Below are 21,483 nucleotides of genomic sequence, written 5' to 3' on the forward strand. Positions count from 1 at the left end.
TTCCTCTTCATTAGCTATATTTTGGACCCAGTTGTCACTGTTTTGACTATGACAGTGTAGGTTCTTTATGTCACATGTTATGGACTTCATCCAATTATTACTTTTCAAGTATGTACATGCTTGTTGGCAGATCTAATTTGACTGAATGCTTAGTACCAACTCTACAAGGTTTTCTGTACAAGTTTGATTTGTTTCTGCTATTTTATGACTGCTTTTTTTTCTCCAAGTATTACAACTAACTTGTCAAAAACAAAAACTATTGTTTTGAATCTCAGATCAGAATTTTTTTCGGGGATTGTTGTTGGAGAAGTTGGTGCTATTAGTTTGAGTTTAAAATGGGTCAGGTAGAATGGTTGGGGCAAGTTTATTTCAGAGCTATTTACAGTTTAGAATGGTTAAAATGCATGGATGCTACAGTTCTGTTACCAGTGGTTTCTCTCTCTTTCAGATTCAGGCAGATGTGGCATTTACCATTAATCACCCACACCAGCTACTTGTCCTAGGCTGTGCCAAAGATCTTGGAAAATGTACCTTTCGCACAAAGGCAGGACAACCTTGCTCCAAATTCATCAACAAGTGAGCTTGCTTTTATAATTTGTACTCATCAAATGTGTTTTTTTTAATTATATGGACATGTAAGAATGATCATGAGCAGGAGTCACAGTCCAAATTTTCCTGGCCAGTGGGTGAAAGGGACACTAGCATACATGTTTACAACTATGCATTTGGCATAATCATTATGCTTATTTTCACTAAATTACGCCTTAAGCATAAACGCATATGGATTACACAGTATTGGTTTATCTCCCTCCCAAAAAATCAGTAATTTGTTTTCTTATTTTTATTTTTGTCTGCTTGGATTACTGATTTTGTCCACTTGGATTGTTTTCCTTGCCAGGGGTTGGCATGTATGTACTGGTAACACTAAATTGAACATTGATAACAAGTCATAATGATCATAATACTTGAAGATTCTCATACTGTTATGATCAGAGCTAGCTGAGGTGACATTTGCCTACCTAAAGTAATTGTCACATTGTGATACTTAGGGCTAGCTGAGGGGACATTTGCCCACCCAAAATAATTGTCACATTGTGATATTCAGGGCTAGCTGAGGGGACATTTGCCCACCCAAAATAATTGTCACACTGTGATACTCAGGGCTAGCAGAGGGGACATTTGCCCACCTAAAGTAATTGTCCCGTTGTGATACTCAGGGCTAGCTGAGGGGACATTTGCCCACCCAGAATAATTGTCACATTGTGATACTCAGGGCTAGCTGAGGGGACATTTGCCCACCTAAAGTAATTGTCACATTGTGATACTCAGGGCTAGCTGAGTGAAGTTATATGGTACAATTTTCTTTTATGCAAGGGAGTTACTCTTCTTATCAGCAAAAACTGTTCCTTCTAAAAAGGTTGTTTGTAATACAGCAGATATTGTTCACACCAAATAGGAACAATCAGTGCAAAGAATGCTGATGTGCTGCTATTTCTCAGAAAAAATGTGATCATATCTTAATGTTGCCTTTATAAACACTATTTAGTTAAGAAGGCTATGAAACAAAAGTTTTTCTTGTAAGTCATTCAGGTACTCAGGTACCCACCCATTGATAATAATCCGGTTAATGCATTGATCCACAGGAAACCTGTTTACCATATTCAAGTTTTCTGTTGCTTGTAAAGACAGCACTCACTTTGTTTTCAAGTTGACAATCCTTTTGATTGATCCAGTAAATAGTTGACAATACTCCAATAACTTGTTTTCCACCAAGACAACTCTTTGAGCTGCAAGTATGGTAGTGACAAGTAATAGAGGATGGTTATTCGAGCTTGCCGCACAAATGACAAGTATTCAGTTGCAACTTTGAATAATTGTAGATCAAAGCATTAATTAGAAAGCTCAAACTCTGTCTCTAAATAAGCATCTGCATATGACAAAGAGACAGTGGAGTCAGATATTTATGATTAGACCATGATATCATCCTAAATGAATATGGAGGATTTCAGAACTTTATCAGACAATGAGGATGAATTCTTGGACTTTGTACCAGATGACATTAGGTTGTGAGATTGTGAATTTTAAAAAATGTGGACATAACTTCAGGTTTGTACACATTTATTACAATTTCCCTTTGATTGTGTACCCGGGTATTATTAGGATCAACGGGTACTCAGTCAAAGTTTTTCTAAAATTTGTAGAGATGCATGAGAATCCCTACAAATTTGTGTTGAAGTCGCGCATATAAAAATGTGCTATGGGCAGTATACAAGTTTCATTTTGCTGTTAACCTTTATAGTGTTATGGCATGTCTTTTATCAGGTAGGTGACTGTTGACACATCTAGGTACTGAGGCTTGACATTAATTGTTGTTAAACTAATTTGATTGGCACATTGTGCCCTGGGACAAACATTCTGTTTAGTTGGAATGGTTCAGTCATGATGGAAGTTTTACAAATATATGGGCTACCTAGAATACATAAAATGGATGACTCCTAATATGGTTCAACCATAAGGAACGAATTCATTTTTTCGATAATGGTTGGTGATGACAACGATTTTTAAAGTTTTGAAGTATATGCAATTTATTTGAACAGGAAAAGTGTTACAGAAAATACCTGTGAGTGACTTTGAACCCAAAAATGATACTGACTACAAGTCCAATGTACATGCTCAAAGGACAAAACCAGACAGCATGCCTGTCAGCACCCTGTTAGCATAATATTGAATTAAAATGTAGAAAGGCAAAATATCAAGCATAATTAAATTTAAATACAGATACTTTTATAGTTCAATGTAATTTTCATTACTGAAAAAATCAGCTCTGCAGAATCTTATGCAGTGAAACTATATAGCACTCTTAGGTTAAAATAAATTGAATAAATATGAATCTAAAAAGAATTTAAAAAGTAAGGATATTTATTTTATCAAAATACTTTTGACTAAACAATGCAGATTAGTGCATGGATGAACTTAAACCCATTATGGATCAGACAATTAAATCAGGGATATTAGTCAGCAAAACACTGATTCAAAAAAAGGTAAACTTTGGCTGAGCTCATGTTAGTGAAAAATCTTATTTTGGAGCACCGATATCCAAGAAATAGAAAATGGAAAATTGTACATAACAACCATAAAGAATAGTTTTCCAGCTTGTTCAAGCTGGCTAAGCTGGCTTTGCATATGCCCATTCATACAGCAGAAAGTGAAGGGGGGGTTCTCATCAAAGAACAATATTCATACACAGATAAAGAACAGATTAAGTTCAGAAACAGTTAACATAGTACTGCTTGTACAACCTGAGGAGACATCTTTTAAGGGTTTTGGTTTTCATTATCGCTCAAAATCAATGGAGCAGGAAGAAATATATATGGATATTTGTTAAGTATTTAACTCTGGCTAATTCCTGACCCCCCCCCCCTTTTCTTTCCTAATCCCCCCTTATTTTGGTAACAAAGTTTGGAACAACTGTCTTTAGATAAAATGCAAGCAGCATCTCTGTGGTCATATTGACATTAGGTTTTCTCAAAATTAAATTTTATTTTGTTGTCAAGTTGGTCATAAACAAAGATCATGATGATCTGACGTCTGTTGTGGCCACCGTGGTAGTCATCTTGAAAATCTGATCACTCTAAAATATTGGAGATGATTTCAGTACACAATAATTCAAAAGAAGAAATGGTTCCTGGAAATTCTTTTCAATCAGTAGTCCCTTTGAGTAACTCTTGTTGCTAATGCACCAAGGATGCATTTTGTATGGTCTATGTAAACTGTAAAGATGCGTTTCAGCAAGAATCTACCATTGAATCTATCATCTATCTTGTTCAACACTTTGATACAGCATTGTATTGTGATGTTATTTAGTCAGACTATTAATACTGAGGCAGTTCTACCAATCAGCAGTCTTTGCAAGCAGAACTGTGAAACCATACAGGTAAAACATAGATTGCTCTTTCTTTGTATTATTCACTTGTCAAAAAAAATGTGTTCAGATAACATTCTTTAGTCATTTGGTTTTCCAGACAACAGGGAGACTTTTGTAGCTTCCATGTGCAAGCAGCCTACAGGAAGTCCTGTGCCAAGAGATCAGAGCTTCAAGGAAGGTAATTTATTTTAAAGCAGCATGGATGTAATTGTACTGGCTATAAAGATGAAATCATCAGTGAAGATGATGTTACATTAGGCATAGACCAGAGTAGCTTTTGGGATGGTCTGTTGTTCATGATTACTCCTGCTAAACTACCTGGAGGATTGCCATGAAACTTTTACACACATTCAGTCCAATAGTCAAGTTGATCCTAAATTAAAATGGTGATGGACAGATGGTAAATATAACTGGCACAAGCCATCTTGATCTCCTGAACAGATGGTCTTATGAGCATGGGGTTTTCACTAAAATACTTATTATGATGACTTTTTGGTCTTAAATGAAAATGTTGCTGATCTGACATTCAGTATAGTCTCCATGGCAGCCAAATTGATAATTTTTAATCATTACTCCTGAGCATAAAGTCACATCATAAAGGGGTTTATGATGCATAGTTTGTCTTGATGATAATAATGCCACTCAGACAACCAGTTTGGCTGACACATCTTGTACTTTTTTTTATTGTTGCTAATCCTGAATGGTTGGTCATATCAGCATGGGGTTTTCAGTGAAAAAATTTCTGATATCAAACTGGACCTAAATGAAAATGATACTGGTATGGCATCCAAAATGGCCACCATGGTTGCAGTCTTGAAAATCATGATGTTGCTATTCTTCCACAACAGAAAGTCATATCGACATGGGGTTTCCACCAGAACACTCCTTACGGTATCTAGTTGGTTCTAAATTACAGTGGTGCTGATCTGATCTCCAGTGTGGCCACCATGATCAAAATATAACATATCAACACTTGGCAGATAAAAGGAAGTGGCCTTATCTTGAATTCCAGGATTTTTATTCTTTTTTTTTTATTAAATAGAGCATCAATCTGTTTAAGGGAATCTTGTTAATCTCTGGCAGAAAAAGTTTCCACCCATGGTGTCCTAAAGACCTGAAAAAATAAAGTAAAATATTGTTATGGTTGATTTTAGATAAGTTGAGTGCATCTGAAGCTTATAGAATAGTATTGTTTTTTGACAAAAAAGCATTAAGTGATCAATTTCGGCTGACAGGAATATTTAATTTTAATTTAGCTTTTTCACTAGGAGTTCATGCTTTATGATTATTGATTTAAGATGTAAAGAAGAAAAGTACTGTCTTCAGGAAAAACACTCCTGCATATAAGTCCACAGCAGGGAGAAAAAAAAGTAGATTCAAATGTCAAGAAATAAATCTAGACGGGGAATCATTATTTGAGCATAAAGAATTCAAATCCTAAGAGGAAACCTCTTTACAGGAGGGGCAGATAATGATCACAAGCACTTGGGGTTGTGGAATTTTTAATTTCTGAAAAAAATATTCTGCATTTTAGCCGAATCATTCATTATTGATATTGCAGAAATTAAGAAGTCCACATTTGACTTCCTGTGATAATTAAATACTTTTTAATTTCTTGAGTAAGCAAGGTACCTGTATGAATATTTCTAACCCATTTAAATTAAAAAAACTACATTTTGACCTGGTAGGACCCATTGGGTCCAACTTTTTGAATTTTGTGAATGAACACTGGTTTAGTGAGCTTTTGGTTCCTCTCTTTGTTTAATATAATAAAATTCCACTTTGTGCTTGCCGATTTATGTTTATATGGATATCTCTTGCACTTTTACCATTTTCCTTCTGTACCTTAGTACTGGAATCACTCCTAAGGCTTTCCAGCAACAGAAGATGCAGCTGAAGAAGGGAACTTGTTTCTTTTATGGTGGGGAAACATTCACTACACTTAGGTAAGTCTGTTTTTTTTTAAACACCTTTACACAAATGGGGAAGACCATTTAGTGCTATCATGTCATTTATACTAAATGTCTGTCTGGCTAAGTTTTATATTTAGTTCTATGTGATTTGGGCATTCATGTTCCATAGCATATGCAGAACATATATATTACTTTCCAGTGGCAAGGTTGTCATCGTAAGAATTGATATGTGACAAAATGTAATTCAGTGACTTGCATCTTCCTTTGAGTATAATTTTTTAACCACTGAGAATATTTCAGTAAATCCTTTAGCTCCATATATGTCATGACTAGATGGTGTGCTCCATACCATGGCCACACCTCCAGTCCAAGGTCAGGGTCATATCATGGGTAAAATGGGTAAATCAGTGACTGATATCATTGTTTAGCGTATAAACATTGAACCACTGAAAATATATTAAAGTAATTTTAGTCTTTTGTATATCATAGCTAGATGCATTGTCACGGGATCAACCATGACGTCTGTTCTAAAATCAAGGTTACCTGCATCTAGGTCAGTGTAACGTAAAATATATTAACACAGTCTGCCATTTCAGGTCACTAATAAAATGTACTCCCCAGTAATTATTTAATTTTTGATTATTGTATTCTTTTGCAGTACTTTAATTTGCTGATAATGTACTCATCTCAATATGTTTTATACAATATGAACACTTCTAAAAATAGCACTTGTGTACATGAGTATGCTTAAAAGAGAAAAATAAAATGACTTTATTAACACAGCTTTTAAAATATTAAAACAGATATGTCCAACGCAACATAAGATCCAAAGTTTATGTTGCTTTCAAAATAAAGAAATTTCTGTTACGAGTATATAATCTATTTCACAACTGTGATACTAAATATTGTTTTAAGAAAAAGGAGTGGCAAAGGAAGATAAATAAAGTAATTTAATTCCTGAAAGTGAAATCAATCTATTCATTCTCTGTTAGATAAAAATAATATTCTTTTATATCATTTTAAGTAATATTCAATGAAATCTTAGTTTTATTCACAAAAGATATTTTGTATGAAACCATATCCAAATATTTTTGTTTTAAAGATTATAGTTTTTAATGGTATACATGCCAACATTATGCTTTTGGCATAATCAGTATGCTTTATTTCACCTAATTATGTCTCACGCTAGCCTGTATACAAATTATGCTTTTCTGGTACATAAAATAAAATATAAAATAAAGCAATAAATTATTGTGTTTGTCATATTTATCATCATCATTTTAATCCCACTCATCACTGAAAAAAATAGCATTAGAGTATATTTGTCCATCCAAGACATGCATGCGCTTTCCTTATTTTTATTTATAGCAACTTCCAAGAAAATTTGCATGTTTCTTCAGTTTGAAACTTTCTTTACAGATTCATTATATAGATAATAGAGTATGTTGTTATCAGACCAGTCTGTACTTCTAAAGAAAATATCACCAGATCTTAAACAAATCAGGCACTAACAGTATAAATTTTGATGTTCTTTGACTGAAAAATGTTAGAGCAGATCAATCTTTTCAACTTCAAAACATGTGAGATCAGAAAAAGGCACATTATTATTGTTAAACAAATTTTAAAATTTTAAAAGAATAAGAGAGTGATGCAATACAGCATTCACATTGAGCACATGATAGTGCTTATTGCAGAATTTGTGATATTCGTAATCATTTAGTGAAGTTAGACATGTAGACTAGTTAAGGTGGGTGTTGAATATAAGTAATTCATCGGTTTGTTTTGTATTTGTATTCTGGTTCTAATCCACATGGATTTTGCCCTTTTATGAAAAGAATTTTGACCAGCTGCAATACCCAAGTTTTTTTCATACAGTGGGCTGTAATTATGGCATGTAATATATCGATAACATTTTTTATGCTCAGATGACAGTATTTTGCCACTTATTCCTAATTTACACTTATACTGATCACAGGGTTCACATGTATGTTATGATCCCTCAAGTATTGTCAGTCCAATGTGTGTCAGTGAGCTTATGATATGGTCTGGTAAGTATTGTCAGTCCAGTGTATGTCAGTGAGTTTATGGTATGGTCTGGTAAGTATTGTCAGTCCAGTGTATGTCAGTGAGCTTATGGTATGGTCTGGTAAGTATTGTTAGTCCAGTGTATGTCAGTGAGTTTATGGTATGGTTTGGTCAGTATTGTCAGTCCAGTGTGTGTCAGTGAGCTTATGGTATGGTCTGGTAAGTATTGTCAGTCCAGCATGTGTCAGTGAGATTATGGTATAGCCTGCCAACTGTTACTAAGTACAAGAAGAGTACATACACTTTAAACATAATCTTAATTGTTGGGAATGGAGAGGTTGTTATACTTGTAAAGAAAATTAGACAGTATGCAAAATGGTCGTTCTTGGGATTTAACCTAATGGAGACTATATGGATATAACTATTGTGAACAAATTAAACCCTGAAGGAGTATGGTATATATTTTCATAGTTTACATTTACTGTTTCATTTATTAATGTTTTCTTTCTTTGACAAAAGCTTCAGCAACATGGGAGCAATAAGTTAAAAAAAAGAACCCCAAAAATCCACAAAGAGCTGAACTTTCTCTCTCTCTCTTTTTCTCTCGCTCTCATATATCAGACCATATTTTATTTTGATCACTAGGTGCAAAAAGAAAAATGCGATGGAATACATATGCATCCTTCTCTCTTTATCTTTCTCCCCCCTCCCTATTGCTGGTAATCTGAAATAGTATACAGTGATACTTTTAATATTTATGAAACCGTAAGTTATTATAATTTAATTCCACACAACATCATGAATTTTATTCTGTCTGTAACTCAATCAGTTTTTGGTTTATTGTCATTATACGTAGCTAAAAAAAAGTACATAACACATTTAAAATACTTCATGTAAAACAAATTAAGTACTTTTAGTTACATTTAATGGTCCTGACTAGAAAGGTTACCGAGTTACCAGTAGGATAAAATTTGCGATGCTGTGTGGAACAACATGAAAAACACAATCCCAGGTGTTGATCTGGCCGCATCTTATACAAGGCATTGACTTATATATGGATGAAGGATGGAAAATGTGCCAAATTTGCTGATTCTACTTGTACTCTGCATTGACTTAAAGGCTGGCAAATACGGTATTAATATGATTGTTTGAAATTGGTTTATCTGTACAGCTGCCTGGTCAATTGAGACAAATTTTGATCCATATTTGTATTCATTTAATATAATTAATCAAGGCACATATGAGTTTCTTTTCCTTTAGTAAAGTGGATCCAACTGGTTACCAATAGAAATTACCAATACCAAAACCAATATAAACACCTCATGCAAGTGATTTTATGTGTATAATTTATTGAATAAAGTATGTAATATTTCACATGTTTCAATCTTTCCAGACCGCATTCCAAGAATTCAAATGATCATGTGACCTTGAATAACCTCCAAAAGCATCAGTCAACTAAAGGTCAAGGAAAGGTCACAACAATGGCCCTCCATGAACTTGAACCAGCAGATGTGCAGAAGTTGAAGAAAATAGCAGAGAAAAATGATGAGTCCTTGTAAGGAAAGTTAAATGTTCCATCAATTGAAAAGACATTCAGAATATTAGTAATGATGGAGATGTATATATTATGTCAGTCTTATTAATTGGTTTTTGTACCATATGATCATACTATTTCACAATAACCAGGTCATAGGCTGTTTTGTGTTTAAATATGGCAGTAGAGTAAACCACCAATTTACACATATATTGCATTATTGAGAATCCTTGCATATGTTGAATTCATGTGACTCAAATCTGCCCTTCAGTTGGGAGCTGAATTGTCATCCCAGTCAAACACATCAAACAATGGCAGTTCCTGCTTGAAAACTATGCATTGCATTGTGTATATGCCATGCATCTTGGGGTGTATTATTCAGCATAGGTATTAAATATTATTTAATGTAAGCAGGAGACATTGGTAAGTCAAATACATGTAAATTTGGAGTTTACCCAATATTTTTTCTTCAGACAATGTGGTTCATATGTATGTAAAAGTCCATCCACTGAAATAGCAACCTCTACTGAAATATAATAATCAGAAAGGAAATGTTTTCAACCTGTGTGCCTGCGACTTCATCTGTTCTTGTTGTTGTAGGGTTTAATGCCATTTTTCAGCACACGATAGGTTATACATGGCGGCCAGTATAAATGGTGGAGGAAGAACCTGGGAAATCCCCGGAAAGAACCACTGACCCTCAAGAAGCTACTGGCAAGCTTTCTCACATACCAACATTGGCCGAATCTGAGACTTGAACCCATGCAGACAGAGGGGAGACTTCATCTGTACTAGAATCATTTAAGAACACGCACACAAACACTGCACAATGTAATTTCATTTAAAATTATTCCAACTACAGGTACATCTCCTGATTGTGCAGAGTGGGTAAAACCCTCAGCTTCAGACCTGTTTACCCCAATAATTTTTGTTTAATTTATATGCATTTCAGCCACAAAATGTGCAGTGCACATGGAGATGCAGTTTTATGCATTCCTGTTAAAGCAATTCTACAAATACTGATGATCCATTCCTATTCCAGATTTTGTTCTTGAGAATGTATTCTTTATCGAAATTTTGCTAGAAGCAGAAGTGGTCTCCACCTGTGTGTGCTTAGTACGAACATCATGGGCAAAACAGAAACTACAAAAATGAAAGCTTTTCAGATCTGAAGGCGACCATGAACTTGCAGAGAGAATATCAGTTTCAAAATTTAAAAAAAATAAATTATAATATCAAAACACAGGAAAAGGTCTTAGACGAGCAAGAAAGGGAGATTTTTATATATTATCATGTGTAAATCTGATTGCTCTTGGGCTCATGGCAGACATTTTGACTGTGTTATGTATATTATGTGCATTAACTTTTGTGATTCTAGAATGAAAGGGTCATTTACTAAGTAACAGATTAAATACTATTATTTTATGTATAGTTTTAGGCTTGTACTGTTGGAAGACATCATTCTTGTAAACATATTCATAGTTTCAGAGATAGTGAGATTTACTTTTATTGCAGTAAACATGTAGATGATTACAGTACAGATCATTTAACTCCACCAAAGGAAATCCAGCTAAGCTAATTTTGATTGGCTAGCTGCAAAAATACTTGACCTTGTTTACAGTTAGAGTGATTCCAAAATGCCAAGATGAGTCTTCCTCTGTTTTCTGTGTTGCATCTCAGTTTAAGGGATGATTTACTGGTAAATTAGAGATTCTTAGCAGTAATATCAGTCATGGAAGACATTTAATTGTGTTTAATTGAGAGGATTCATTTCATTAATTCAGTCATTCATTGGAATTACAAAGTGCTCAGACATTTTAGATTTAGTAGCTGTATGGAATTAATATGAATTCATTAAAAACATTTTGGATTATAATTGTGATATATCAAGACTATTACAGGTTTTAACTCAATCACAAAGAATTTGATCTTGTGTTTATACACTTAGAAGCAATAAGAAAGCAACACACATCTTCTTTTGTCATTTTTTGGGGCAATACAATTTTTTTAATGGAATTTTTAAAAAAAATGAGCATTCCCATTTGGAATTTGCAATCTGCCATCTTACCTCTGTCTGCGTGTGTTCGAGTCCAATGCTCGGCTAGCGTGGGTACGTGGGAAAGCCTGCCAGTAGCTTCTCGTGGGTTGGTGGTTCTTCCCTGGGTTTTCCAGGGTTCTTCCTCCACCAGCTATACTGGCCACCATGTATAGCTTATCTTGTGCTGAAAAATGGCGTTAAACCCTGGAACAAACTTGTATTCATTTAACAAACTGATTTATAAATTAATAGATCACATTTTCATGGCGAAATGTTATCCAAAATAACTATCTAAACTTAGAATCAGCTTTTTGTGCATCATTTCATTTCAGTCCAAGTTTGTTAAAAATCACACCTGCGAAACCTTACGATTTTGCAGTAAGTCATATGAAAATGACCCTTAAAATATAGACTTACAGAATAAAGGAAAAAGTTTGGAAATATGATTGTTGCTGTAAAATCCAGATAATTGGCTCATCCGTGTTTGATTTGGATGTGGGTTTCATATTAGCTTTTGTGGCCATAGTCAGAGAAACAGACTGTTACTTTACAGAAGTGTCTTAAACCCTTTAAACTGCACATATATTTCCATGTGGAGCATCTGCATGATCAAATTGTTTTAATACTCAGTACAGAAGAATAAAATGGAATATTCAGATTGATCTGAATAAAACCAGGAAGGGACACAATTACGTTTATTGGACTTTACGGTCGATTTTAGTATGTGATGTAGCGGGATGTACGATTGCCATCGTAATGTGAAATGAAGAAAAGCATTCCAAGAATTACATAAAGTTGAATGATAGCAACAAGCCATTGAGCTGCATAAAGTTTGGAACTGAAATTTGCAACTGTACTAGAGGTAAATAGGGTGTATGTGCACTTTCCAAACATTTCAGATTAATATCTTTAATGTTGATGCATCAGTTTGGAATACCAAACTTTTTAAATACACGTTGACAGTAGCAGTACATGATATTTTGATACATCTTATTGAAAGCTGGTTAAACCTATGGAAAAAAGTTATCTGCCTTACTGAGACAATCTTGTTATGGTTGGCATGTCTGAAATATAATTAGGATAAAGAAATATTTTTATATATTTTTAATTTGTTGAAAATAAATCCTGAAATTTCACCCTTTCCTGAAATTGAGAGTTTATTTTAAGGAGTACAAACCTTTACATTACTTCTGTGTACTTCATGAAGTTTATAGCCAGTGACACAAGCAAGATTTTCACTTCATCCTTTACTGCCAGATAAGTAAGTTTTTCAAGCCATGCTTTTTAATTGAATATTTGCTTTTGTACAGTTTATATAGTATTTTACTAATATCATTGCCAGAGATGATTTGGGGTATATGAATATTTTAAAATACAAGTTTCATCTGATACTTCATTCCAAATACTAACTGCATCTTTTTTTTGTTTTTTTAGTCTAGACATGTTGAATACACCATCAGTGGGATCTATGAATCTGGTTAAACATCTAATTAAGAAGGATAGAAAACAATCTGGTGAGTATTGGATGATGAAACTCATCTTCTTCCATTTTTTAAAAACTTTCTTTTCCCTTTTGTAGAAGAGACCTTATAACCACAGATAAATATGAAGATTGATTACATAATTTCACATTTTTACGTCACCAGGTAAATTTGATCATTAGGCCAGGCCCTGTGTCCATCAATCATCTTCATTAAAATTGCTGTTTTCTACTTGCTATCCAAAATGGCTAAGCTAGTTTTGATACAACTTGTCAGAAATGTTTCCCATTACTTGGTTTACTAGTATCCAGGAAGCCTGGAACAAACGTTTTAGCAACAGGTGGTAAACAATTATTTTAATAAAATGTTTTACAATGATTTTCAGGGCAGGCCTTACAAAACTTGTATTTGAGGTGACTTACCTAGCACAAGTATGATCAGACATGACAGAAATGCTCCTTATGACATACTTTACTTTATATATGTCTGGGATGGATACCATGGCAAAATATGGCTTCCACAGGGGAAACTCTTAAAAATTTTTTATATACTTATACCAGAATGGTTTATTCATGTTGGACAAACTTTCCCTTAGATACGTTTTACCAAAATTGTTGATAGACTTACTTCCCTTTCCATCATTTAGCTTCCAGAACATACAGGTCGTTTATCAATTTTCTACTTCTAGATGAGCAACTTTTTATCAGATTTGTTCCTATCCTGGTATCTAGGTCTTTCAAGTTCATGCAGACATCAAGTATGGCTGCCATTAGTACATATAGCAGAAACTTTAAGATTTTTCATGTGAAGTCTTGAACTTTGTAATGCCAGTTCAATATAGCCATTGTTACCAAAATTGTTTTTAAAAAGGAGACAAATAATCAAATAAAAAACAATTAAATTTAACCCAATAGTGCCTCAACAGTTGTGGAATGGAATCGTAAAAGTCTGCCAATTGAGCGATTTCCAGCAAACTTGAGCATCTTGTTGATGTGTGTAAATGCATATTGGGATGTAACACTTGACATCATAACAAATGTTACACATGACATGATGTCATAAAAGGCAGAAACTTGTAACATCCATGCCATCGAAGTACTGTATAATACTGCATGTAGCCTGTATTTCTTTCTTTTGCAATGAACAACCATGTAAAATTTTATGTATTTCAAGTGAACGGTGGCCAGACATTGCTGCAGTCAATTAGTGCATCGGACTTAATTAAGCAGCACAAACAGACACTTAAGGAAAAACAGCAGAAGAGAGTTGGCATCTCCCAGGGAACTCAGGATCCCCTTTCCTCCATCCCTACCCTTGGGAAAGGCCATCAACCAGGTCAGGAAATATCATTGGACATATCAAGCAAGATATCAGCAAGGAGGAGCTCTACAGATGTGGCCAAGGTAAAGTTGTAAGATTTGTTATAACACTTTGCTATAAATACCATTGTATCTTCAGTATTCTATAACTTTTACAAGTTTTAGATCTGTTTGATGGGTATAATTTTAATGCAGTCTTGTTAGAGCAGTTATGCAAAAATATACTCGACCTAAAAAAAGTTAAACTTGACAAGTATGTTTCTGTTTTTAGAGAGATAACCCCATGTTCATTTTGTCCTTCAAACATGTTACCCAATCACATTACCATAGGGATATAAGCCTGCTACCTCCAGAATTAGCCCTATTAAAAAGATGAAATTTAGTTTTTTCTGTCAGGTTCATATGGACAAAGGGCAATAACTCTTGCCTAATACCGTCTCTTGTCACCATCAGATGTCTCTAGTTTTTAGTCCTCAAGGTTTGATCGTTCCTGTGTCAGTGGCTCAACCATTGTGAGCTCATAGGAATTACTCAGGAGAAGCCCCAGCTGGAAGTGGTGGTATGTACAGCTGACAGTACATGGGTAGGGGAGCTTGGACTTTGTGGACTTTGAATACAGTCAGCAGCTAATGGGGATGGGGAACTGCCTCTTTACATCAACCTCCTTATGAAAACTAATATAAATGCCCTTTAGTTCCAGAAGGACAGACTCCGCAAGAAGTCATTCATGATAACTCTGTTGTGGTGACTTATCACTTCGAATGGATGCACCAGATCACATGATCTATGTGTGCTAGTTTGGCAGTTTCTTCATCAGTGCTGTCAACTTCAGATTAGCATATAAATCAGACACATTCCCATCAGACTCAGTGTCCTGGCCGATGTTCTCTCAAGAAAGGTCAGGCTATCTTTATATTATAGTCCCTTCATCTATCAGATTTAAGACATCCTTCACATCAAGGTGAAACTGCAAATGGACCACCTTTGTCTCATGGGTTTCACGCCCTAAAGCTTGGGCTGTGGATGTACTGTGAATCAGTTGGGAGGGGTTAGGGGTATTTGCCTACCCCCACCTCAATGGTCAGAATTGCAAGATACTTCTGATAGTGCCTTTCTGATGATACAAGTCCTGGGTCAACGATCTACTCGTTCTAGTGATAGACCTACCCAGGATTATTATAGCCAAACCAGATCTCATAAAATAATCAAGGGTGCATGTGTTATACCACCGTCAGGACCATCTTCTCTTTCATGGATCTTGTCAAGACGACCTTGCAAGCAAACGAATTTAGACCTATGATTGTGGAGAGATTCTCAAGAGAAAGAAAGCCCTCCACTTTGAATGCTTAAGAGGGAAAGGGGTGTATTTTCAGAGAGTAGAGTTGAGTCAACAACTTAGTTCCTTTGAGTGCCTCAATCCCTCAAGTAGCTGACTTTTTGTCTCCGGCTGTGCAAAGAGAAAAGTGGGTTCGGTTACTATCAAAGGCTATTACTCCATGATATCTGACACACTGAAGTACCATGGCAGAAGATTGGCACTCACTCAGCATTAAGAGGTTAGTGTTAGGACTGGTTGGCCTGGTGTCAGGATTATGTGACTGGGTGGGACAAAATAAATTGTTTAAAGCTGTTAAAAATCCAAATCACACACACACACATACATCATGGCAGAAGATATACCAGTTATGATAAAGACCTAACAGACCTAGCCAATTTTGATTTTTTGAATTGGCCAAAATCCCTTACATTGTTTCCAAACTGGAATCTGTCTCTTATTTTAATGTGGCTTAATTCAGACAAATTTGAGCCATCAGTCTGGACCTTGCTGTTATCATACTAACCTGTTTCTCCTTCAAATACGTTCCCCGATCACATTAACGTTAGGGATATAAGCCTGCTACCTCTCAAATCCAGCCCTACTAAAAGACGAAAATTCGTCTTTTTGGTCTATCTCAGATATACCAAAGGGCAATAACTCTTGCCCCTTACCTCCCTTTGCCACCGCCAGGTGTCACTAGTTTTTAAGCTTCGCTTGTACAGATAACACATACATTATACCTCCAAACAATCCAAGCCATCTTAGCGTTAAATTGGACCATCCGAAGTTAAATTTGGATTTATTGCATTGGACAATCATTCTTCTACAGGTTGTATACATTATTTTAACAATTTTTCTCAAAATTGAGTGACTTTGTCACCCTTACGGATTTCGTTTACTGAAGACCATGTTACACACGCTATCGCGGAACTTGTATTGTTAATTAAGAGTTAACGCGACACTGACTAATTTCGCTTACTCCGTTAGTAATGGTTGTGGTATTAGTGAATTAATAACATGCTGAAATGCTAATTTATGCTTTGTTTTCTTTTCTTGTGTCGTTTCAGTAGAAATGTCAACCAAATGCATGAAATGCAAAAAGTTCAAAGCAAAAGAAGACAACCATGACTCTTGTATTGTATGTACCAAGTGTACATCATCTATACCATGCAGCGTGTGTAATACTTGGACAGAGCAAACGTGGGCTGATGTAGTACAGAAGGCAGCAAAAGGGAGGGATAGACGGAATAAGTTGAAGAAAGATAGCATTGATGTCCTCAGTATACATCCGAAGACAGCCTCCATTGCGAGCCTTGTGGGGGACGTTGGAGTCCCCCCTCCACCTAAATTTCGTCGTTTGCAACCTTCAGCCACAGTAACATCAGCGGCAATGGGGGAAAATAATGTTGACAGGGTACAACAGTCCAACTTTGAACAGATGCGTCATTTGGTCCAGGAAACGACGACGCAGCTATTGACATCAGGCCAGATAATTACCCTTATTTCCCTAGCTCGCTTCCACAGCTTTTTCTGACTCTTTGGGGGAATGTTCCCCCAATTTTAGGCTGCCCAGTGGGCATAAGTCCCCCCGCATGTCCGAGCATGGCCTTCAGGCCTGTAAGTCAGGACGCATGGGGTTTTTACCGGATCCATCGGATCCATTTCTTTATACAACCTCTACGTCACCGGCCATCCAACTGTCCCAGCATGGGGACCCTATTGGTAAAATGATCTGACCAAACATGACTTATGGGGATTTTAGTGATAAATCCATCCGTCAAGCTGTACTGCTGGCAACATACCAATACTATGGCGGAGATTTTAGTGAGAAATCTGTCCGTCCAGCCAGGCCATTGGAGCAGCTGGTACCGGTGATAGCAGAACCGTCGCCAACATTCAGACCAACCACAAACCAGACAAACCAGCCGGCAGGGCCGGCCATCCATATGTTCACGGCTTATCCACAAGGGAGAGTTAGTGACAGTGTTAAGGATGACGGAATCGCATCATCTATGCCACCTGGTATGCTCTATCCAGAAATGCAAGCTATTACAGAACACGACTCGGCACACAGTGAGGGTGACGAAACTCCTGCAAATCAGCCGTACACAGATCCAACCTCGGAACGGACTGAGTTTGGCTTCAAGGCGGCAGTGGAAGAAATTTATAGGGTGTTTGCAATTTCAGAATGCCCTCCACCTCCTACCGCCACTCAAGACTACAAAGTTAAGGCATCTGTAGATCTTGATGGGGAGGAAGAGACGCCGTCCTTCTGGCTCCTTCCCCTGTCGGCAAAAATTAAGGAGATCAATGATCGTCTATCAGGACGAATAGGTGATCCAGGGAATGCTAAGGCGTTCTTTTCAGAAAGCCAAATACCAGCGACGTTCTCAGGTCACTGGTACAAAACTCATTCAGATGCCTTCAGTACGGATCTTCCGGCCCTGGACAAAAATATGGCAGCAGTTCACATGTCCGCTCCACTGTTTTACAAAGTGGACAAAAATGTGTTTCATGCCACGTCAAAGCTAGTCCGGAATGTAGTCGCTACGTCTTCAATGTTAGACTTGGCTTCATTAGTTATTTTCCGACTCGCATAAAAATCCGACAATGACCACACTTGAGAAGCGACGGCCCGGATTGCTAGAGTTATTAACAGGGCAGCTCACCATTCCATGGCTAATGCGTTGACTGCTTCTGCCAACTTAGACCTGATACGACGTGATGCATGTCTGCGGTCCACGTCGCTCAAGCCCCATCATACTCTGGCTTTACGGATGACTCCATTTGGGTCACCTTTACTCTTTGGAGGAAAAATTGAAGAAGTTCGGAAGCAGGCAGCTCAGGAACTGCCCCTCCAACTCGCCGCCCAACCTTCACAGGCGTTTAGAAAAAAATCAGCCCCTGCCACAGCGGAGGGATGATTGGCGGACCAGGGACAAGGGATCCTTACAATCAAATGTGCAGTATAGAACCCAATCCAATGCCAGGAGACAACAGTCTAATCAAGCTAGGAGGCAACCATACAGAGGCAGTAAGAAACAAAGTTTCTCCGTCTTCAAGCCTCCTAACTCTAAAAATTGACATACCCTCTCCACCACCCACGGACAGCCTACCTGTGGGCGGCCGCCTCCTACAATTTCAGGACCATTGGACCACCTTTTTTCCTCAGAACGATTGGGTGATCCAGGTCATTTCGGAGGGACTTCGGATTTCATTTATCCAACCCCCTCCCCTGTCCTCCTCTCCCCTCTTCACGGACGTACCGTACGATCGGGAGAAGGATACCTTTCTACAACAGGAGATACGGTCGCTCATAGAAAAACAGACGGTGGAGATTGTGAAAAACCCGCAATCGCCGGGGTTTTATTCCAGGCTGTTTCTTATCCAGAAGGCAAACGGCAAGTTGAGGCCGATCATCGACCTGAGTCGCCTCAACCAATACATTTTACCACCAAAATTCAAGATGGAAACGGCGAGATCAATCCGCCTTTCCATCCGGTGGGACGAGTATGCCGCCACTCTAGATATGACTGACACATTTTTTCACGTCCCTATCCACCCCGCGTCACGGAAATTTCTCAGATTCGCTTACCGCGATGCGGTTTATCAGCTCCAGGTCCTACCCTTTGGCCTCAACATCAGCCCTTGGGCTTTTACCAAGTTTATGGATTGCATCGTCACCCTGTTCCGCTCGACTTCATCTACAGGGACGGCAGTGTACTTGGACGACATCCTCCAGAAACATATGGTAAGTTCTATTCTGCTCAAAGGCAGAAACGATCTTTTAGCACTTTTATATCATCTAGGCTTTCTCGTGAACTGGAAAATGTCCGATCTCCATCCATCCCAGCATTTTGTCCATCTGGGTATAGAGTTTCTCACCGATCTGAATCTGGTACGGCTTCCTCGCACTCGCGTAATCCGGATCGTCGAACTCATCAAGTCCGTTTCCAACAGGACGTGGATTTCAGCGAGAGAATTCTTGCAACTCCTCGGTTTATTCAATGCGGCGGTGGACTTGATCCCGCTTGGCCGTCTTTTTATGCGTCCCTTACAAATGACGTTACTGGCACAATGGCGCCCCTTTTCAAGTCCCCTTAATCACACAATAATGATCACGCCCGAGATACGATCATTCCTGAGTCAGTGGCACAACCCAGGTTGGCTGTCCACATGGATTCCTCTGGAGATGCCCCAAGCGGAGATAACGGTATGTACCGATACCAGTACCTACGGTTGGGGTGCACACCTGTTGCCGGGCTTCGCTACAGTGAGTGGCACGTGGGAGCCAGAGGAGAGGTCTCTCCACATCAACCTTTTAGAAATGAGGGCTGTCATCAATGCCTTTCATTTCTGGAAGGATCAACTCAGGGGAAAAACTGTCCTCATTATGTCAGACAACTCTGTGGTGGTGACTTACCTCCTCAAACAAGGGGGCACCAAATCACCAGACCTGTGCATTCTGATCTGGCAGTTACAAATCAGACACGTTCCCAGCAGACTCAATGTCTTGGCCGATACTCTATCCAGGAAAGGTCAAGTCATTCACACGGAATGGTCACTCCATCAGTCAGTCTTTCTTCGGATTTGCACACTTTGGGGGCGTCCGATGATCGATCTTTTTGTGACGAGGTGGAATCGCAAGTTGCCCACCTTTGTCTCTCCGGTTCCAGACCCAGAGGCTTGGGCTGTGGACGCTCTGTCAATCAGCTGGGAGGGGTTGTGGGCATTTGCCTACCCTCCCACAGTTTTGGTACCAAAAATAATCCAGAGGTTAAGGGGTCAGAACTGTCGGATGATTCTGATTGCCCCTCTCAGACAGAACAAGTCCTGGGTTACTGATCTACTCGATCTAGCGATAGATCTACCCAGGAAGATTCCAACCAGCCCAAATCTTCTCAAACAACCGCAGTCACGGGTGTTCCACCCCTGCCCGGACCGTCTTCTTCTTCACGCTTGGCTTTTGTCCGGGCAGCCTTGCAAGTCAAACAATTTAAACCTTCGATTGTGGAGAGAATCTCAAGAGCAAGAAGGCCCTCCACTCTGAAGGCTTACGAGGGAAAGTGGCGTGTTTTCAGGGACTGGTGCCGTATCAATAACATCGTCCCTTTGAGTGTCTAAATCCCTTAATTGGCCGACTTTTTTCTCTGGCTTTTCGAGGAGAAACAGTTGGCCCCAATTACTATCAAAGGCTACCGCTCCATGATATCAGACACATTCCACCATCATGGTAGATGTGATATTGGGCATAACAAAGATCTGTCAGATCTTTTAGCCAATTTTGATTTCAATTGACCAAAATCCCTCATCCTGTTTCCAAAATGGAATCTGTCCTGGGTTTTAACATGGCTCAATTCAGACAAATTTAGGCCACACTTCATTAAAACTACTATCATACAAACATGTTTCTTGATAGCCTTAGCTTCAGCATGCAGGGTGAGCGAGTTACGTGCCCTTTCCAGTGACCCGACCTTTCTTCAGTTCAGATCAGATGGTTCGGTGGTCCTCCTGACGCAGCCAGGCTTTGTAGCCAAAAATAGGTTACCATCCATTGGCAATCAAAGAATCGTCATTCGTCGGGACACACATAAGCGCCTCTTTCTTCCGGTCAAAGCTGGTAAACGGGATATCACCCCGCAAGCCCTTGCTTCATGGCTGAAGTGGGTTATACGCTCAGCGTACTCTGAGGTCTCACAAGATCAGAGTCGCCTCATGAAGATTACGGCTCATGAGATTAGAGCAATCTCGGCGAGCCTGGCATTCGAACGCAATGTTTCGATCCGAGATATAATAGAAGCTGTTGGCTGGCATGCAGAGTCAACCTTCTCCAGTTTTTATCTCAAAGAGTCTGGTAGGGCCGGTGTCGGCAGCCCAGATGACCACCAGACCCATTTAAAACAATCAGCACAGCCTATCAGCTTCGCTGG

The 21,483-nt window shown here is 38.1% G+C and overlaps 2 protein-coding genes across 2 annotated transcripts in view; both read left to right on the forward strand.

The window, feature by feature from the left end:
- Positions 1-21,483, forward strand: part of LOC149789053 (protein MCM10 homolog) — a 94,062-nt gene that overhangs the window by 47,462 nt on the left and 25,117 nt on the right. Inside the window, exons 12-17 of the mRNA XM_089975240.1 lie at positions 449-576; positions 4,023-4,103; positions 5,776-5,871; positions 9,257-9,418; positions 12,870-12,949; positions 14,090-14,319. Of these exons, the coding sequence (XP_089831366.1) occupies positions 449-576; positions 4,023-4,103; positions 5,776-5,871; positions 9,257-9,418; positions 12,870-12,949; positions 14,090-14,319 (777 nt within the window). The remainder of the gene's footprint in view (positions 1-448; positions 577-4,022; positions 4,104-5,775; positions 5,872-9,256; positions 9,419-12,869; positions 12,950-14,089; positions 14,320-21,483) is intronic.
- Positions 16,266-18,443, forward strand: LOC149789055 (uncharacterized). The gene is made up of 2 exons (XM_089975242.1): positions 16,266-16,382; positions 16,624-18,443. Exon 2 carries the CDS (start codon positions 17,296-17,298, stop codon positions 18,151-18,153), a length of 858 nt encoding a protein of 285 aa, XP_089831368.1. The 5' UTR covers positions 16,266-16,382; positions 16,624-17,295; the 3' UTR covers positions 18,154-18,443.

This window comes from Sinohyriopsis cumingii, chromosome 11 (assembly GCF_028554795.1).
Source record: "Sinohyriopsis cumingii isolate HCF-2022 chromosome 11, ASM2855479v2, whole genome shotgun sequence".
Classification (NCBI taxonomy): domain Eukaryota; kingdom Metazoa; phylum Mollusca; class Bivalvia; order Unionida; family Unionidae; genus Sinohyriopsis; species Sinohyriopsis cumingii.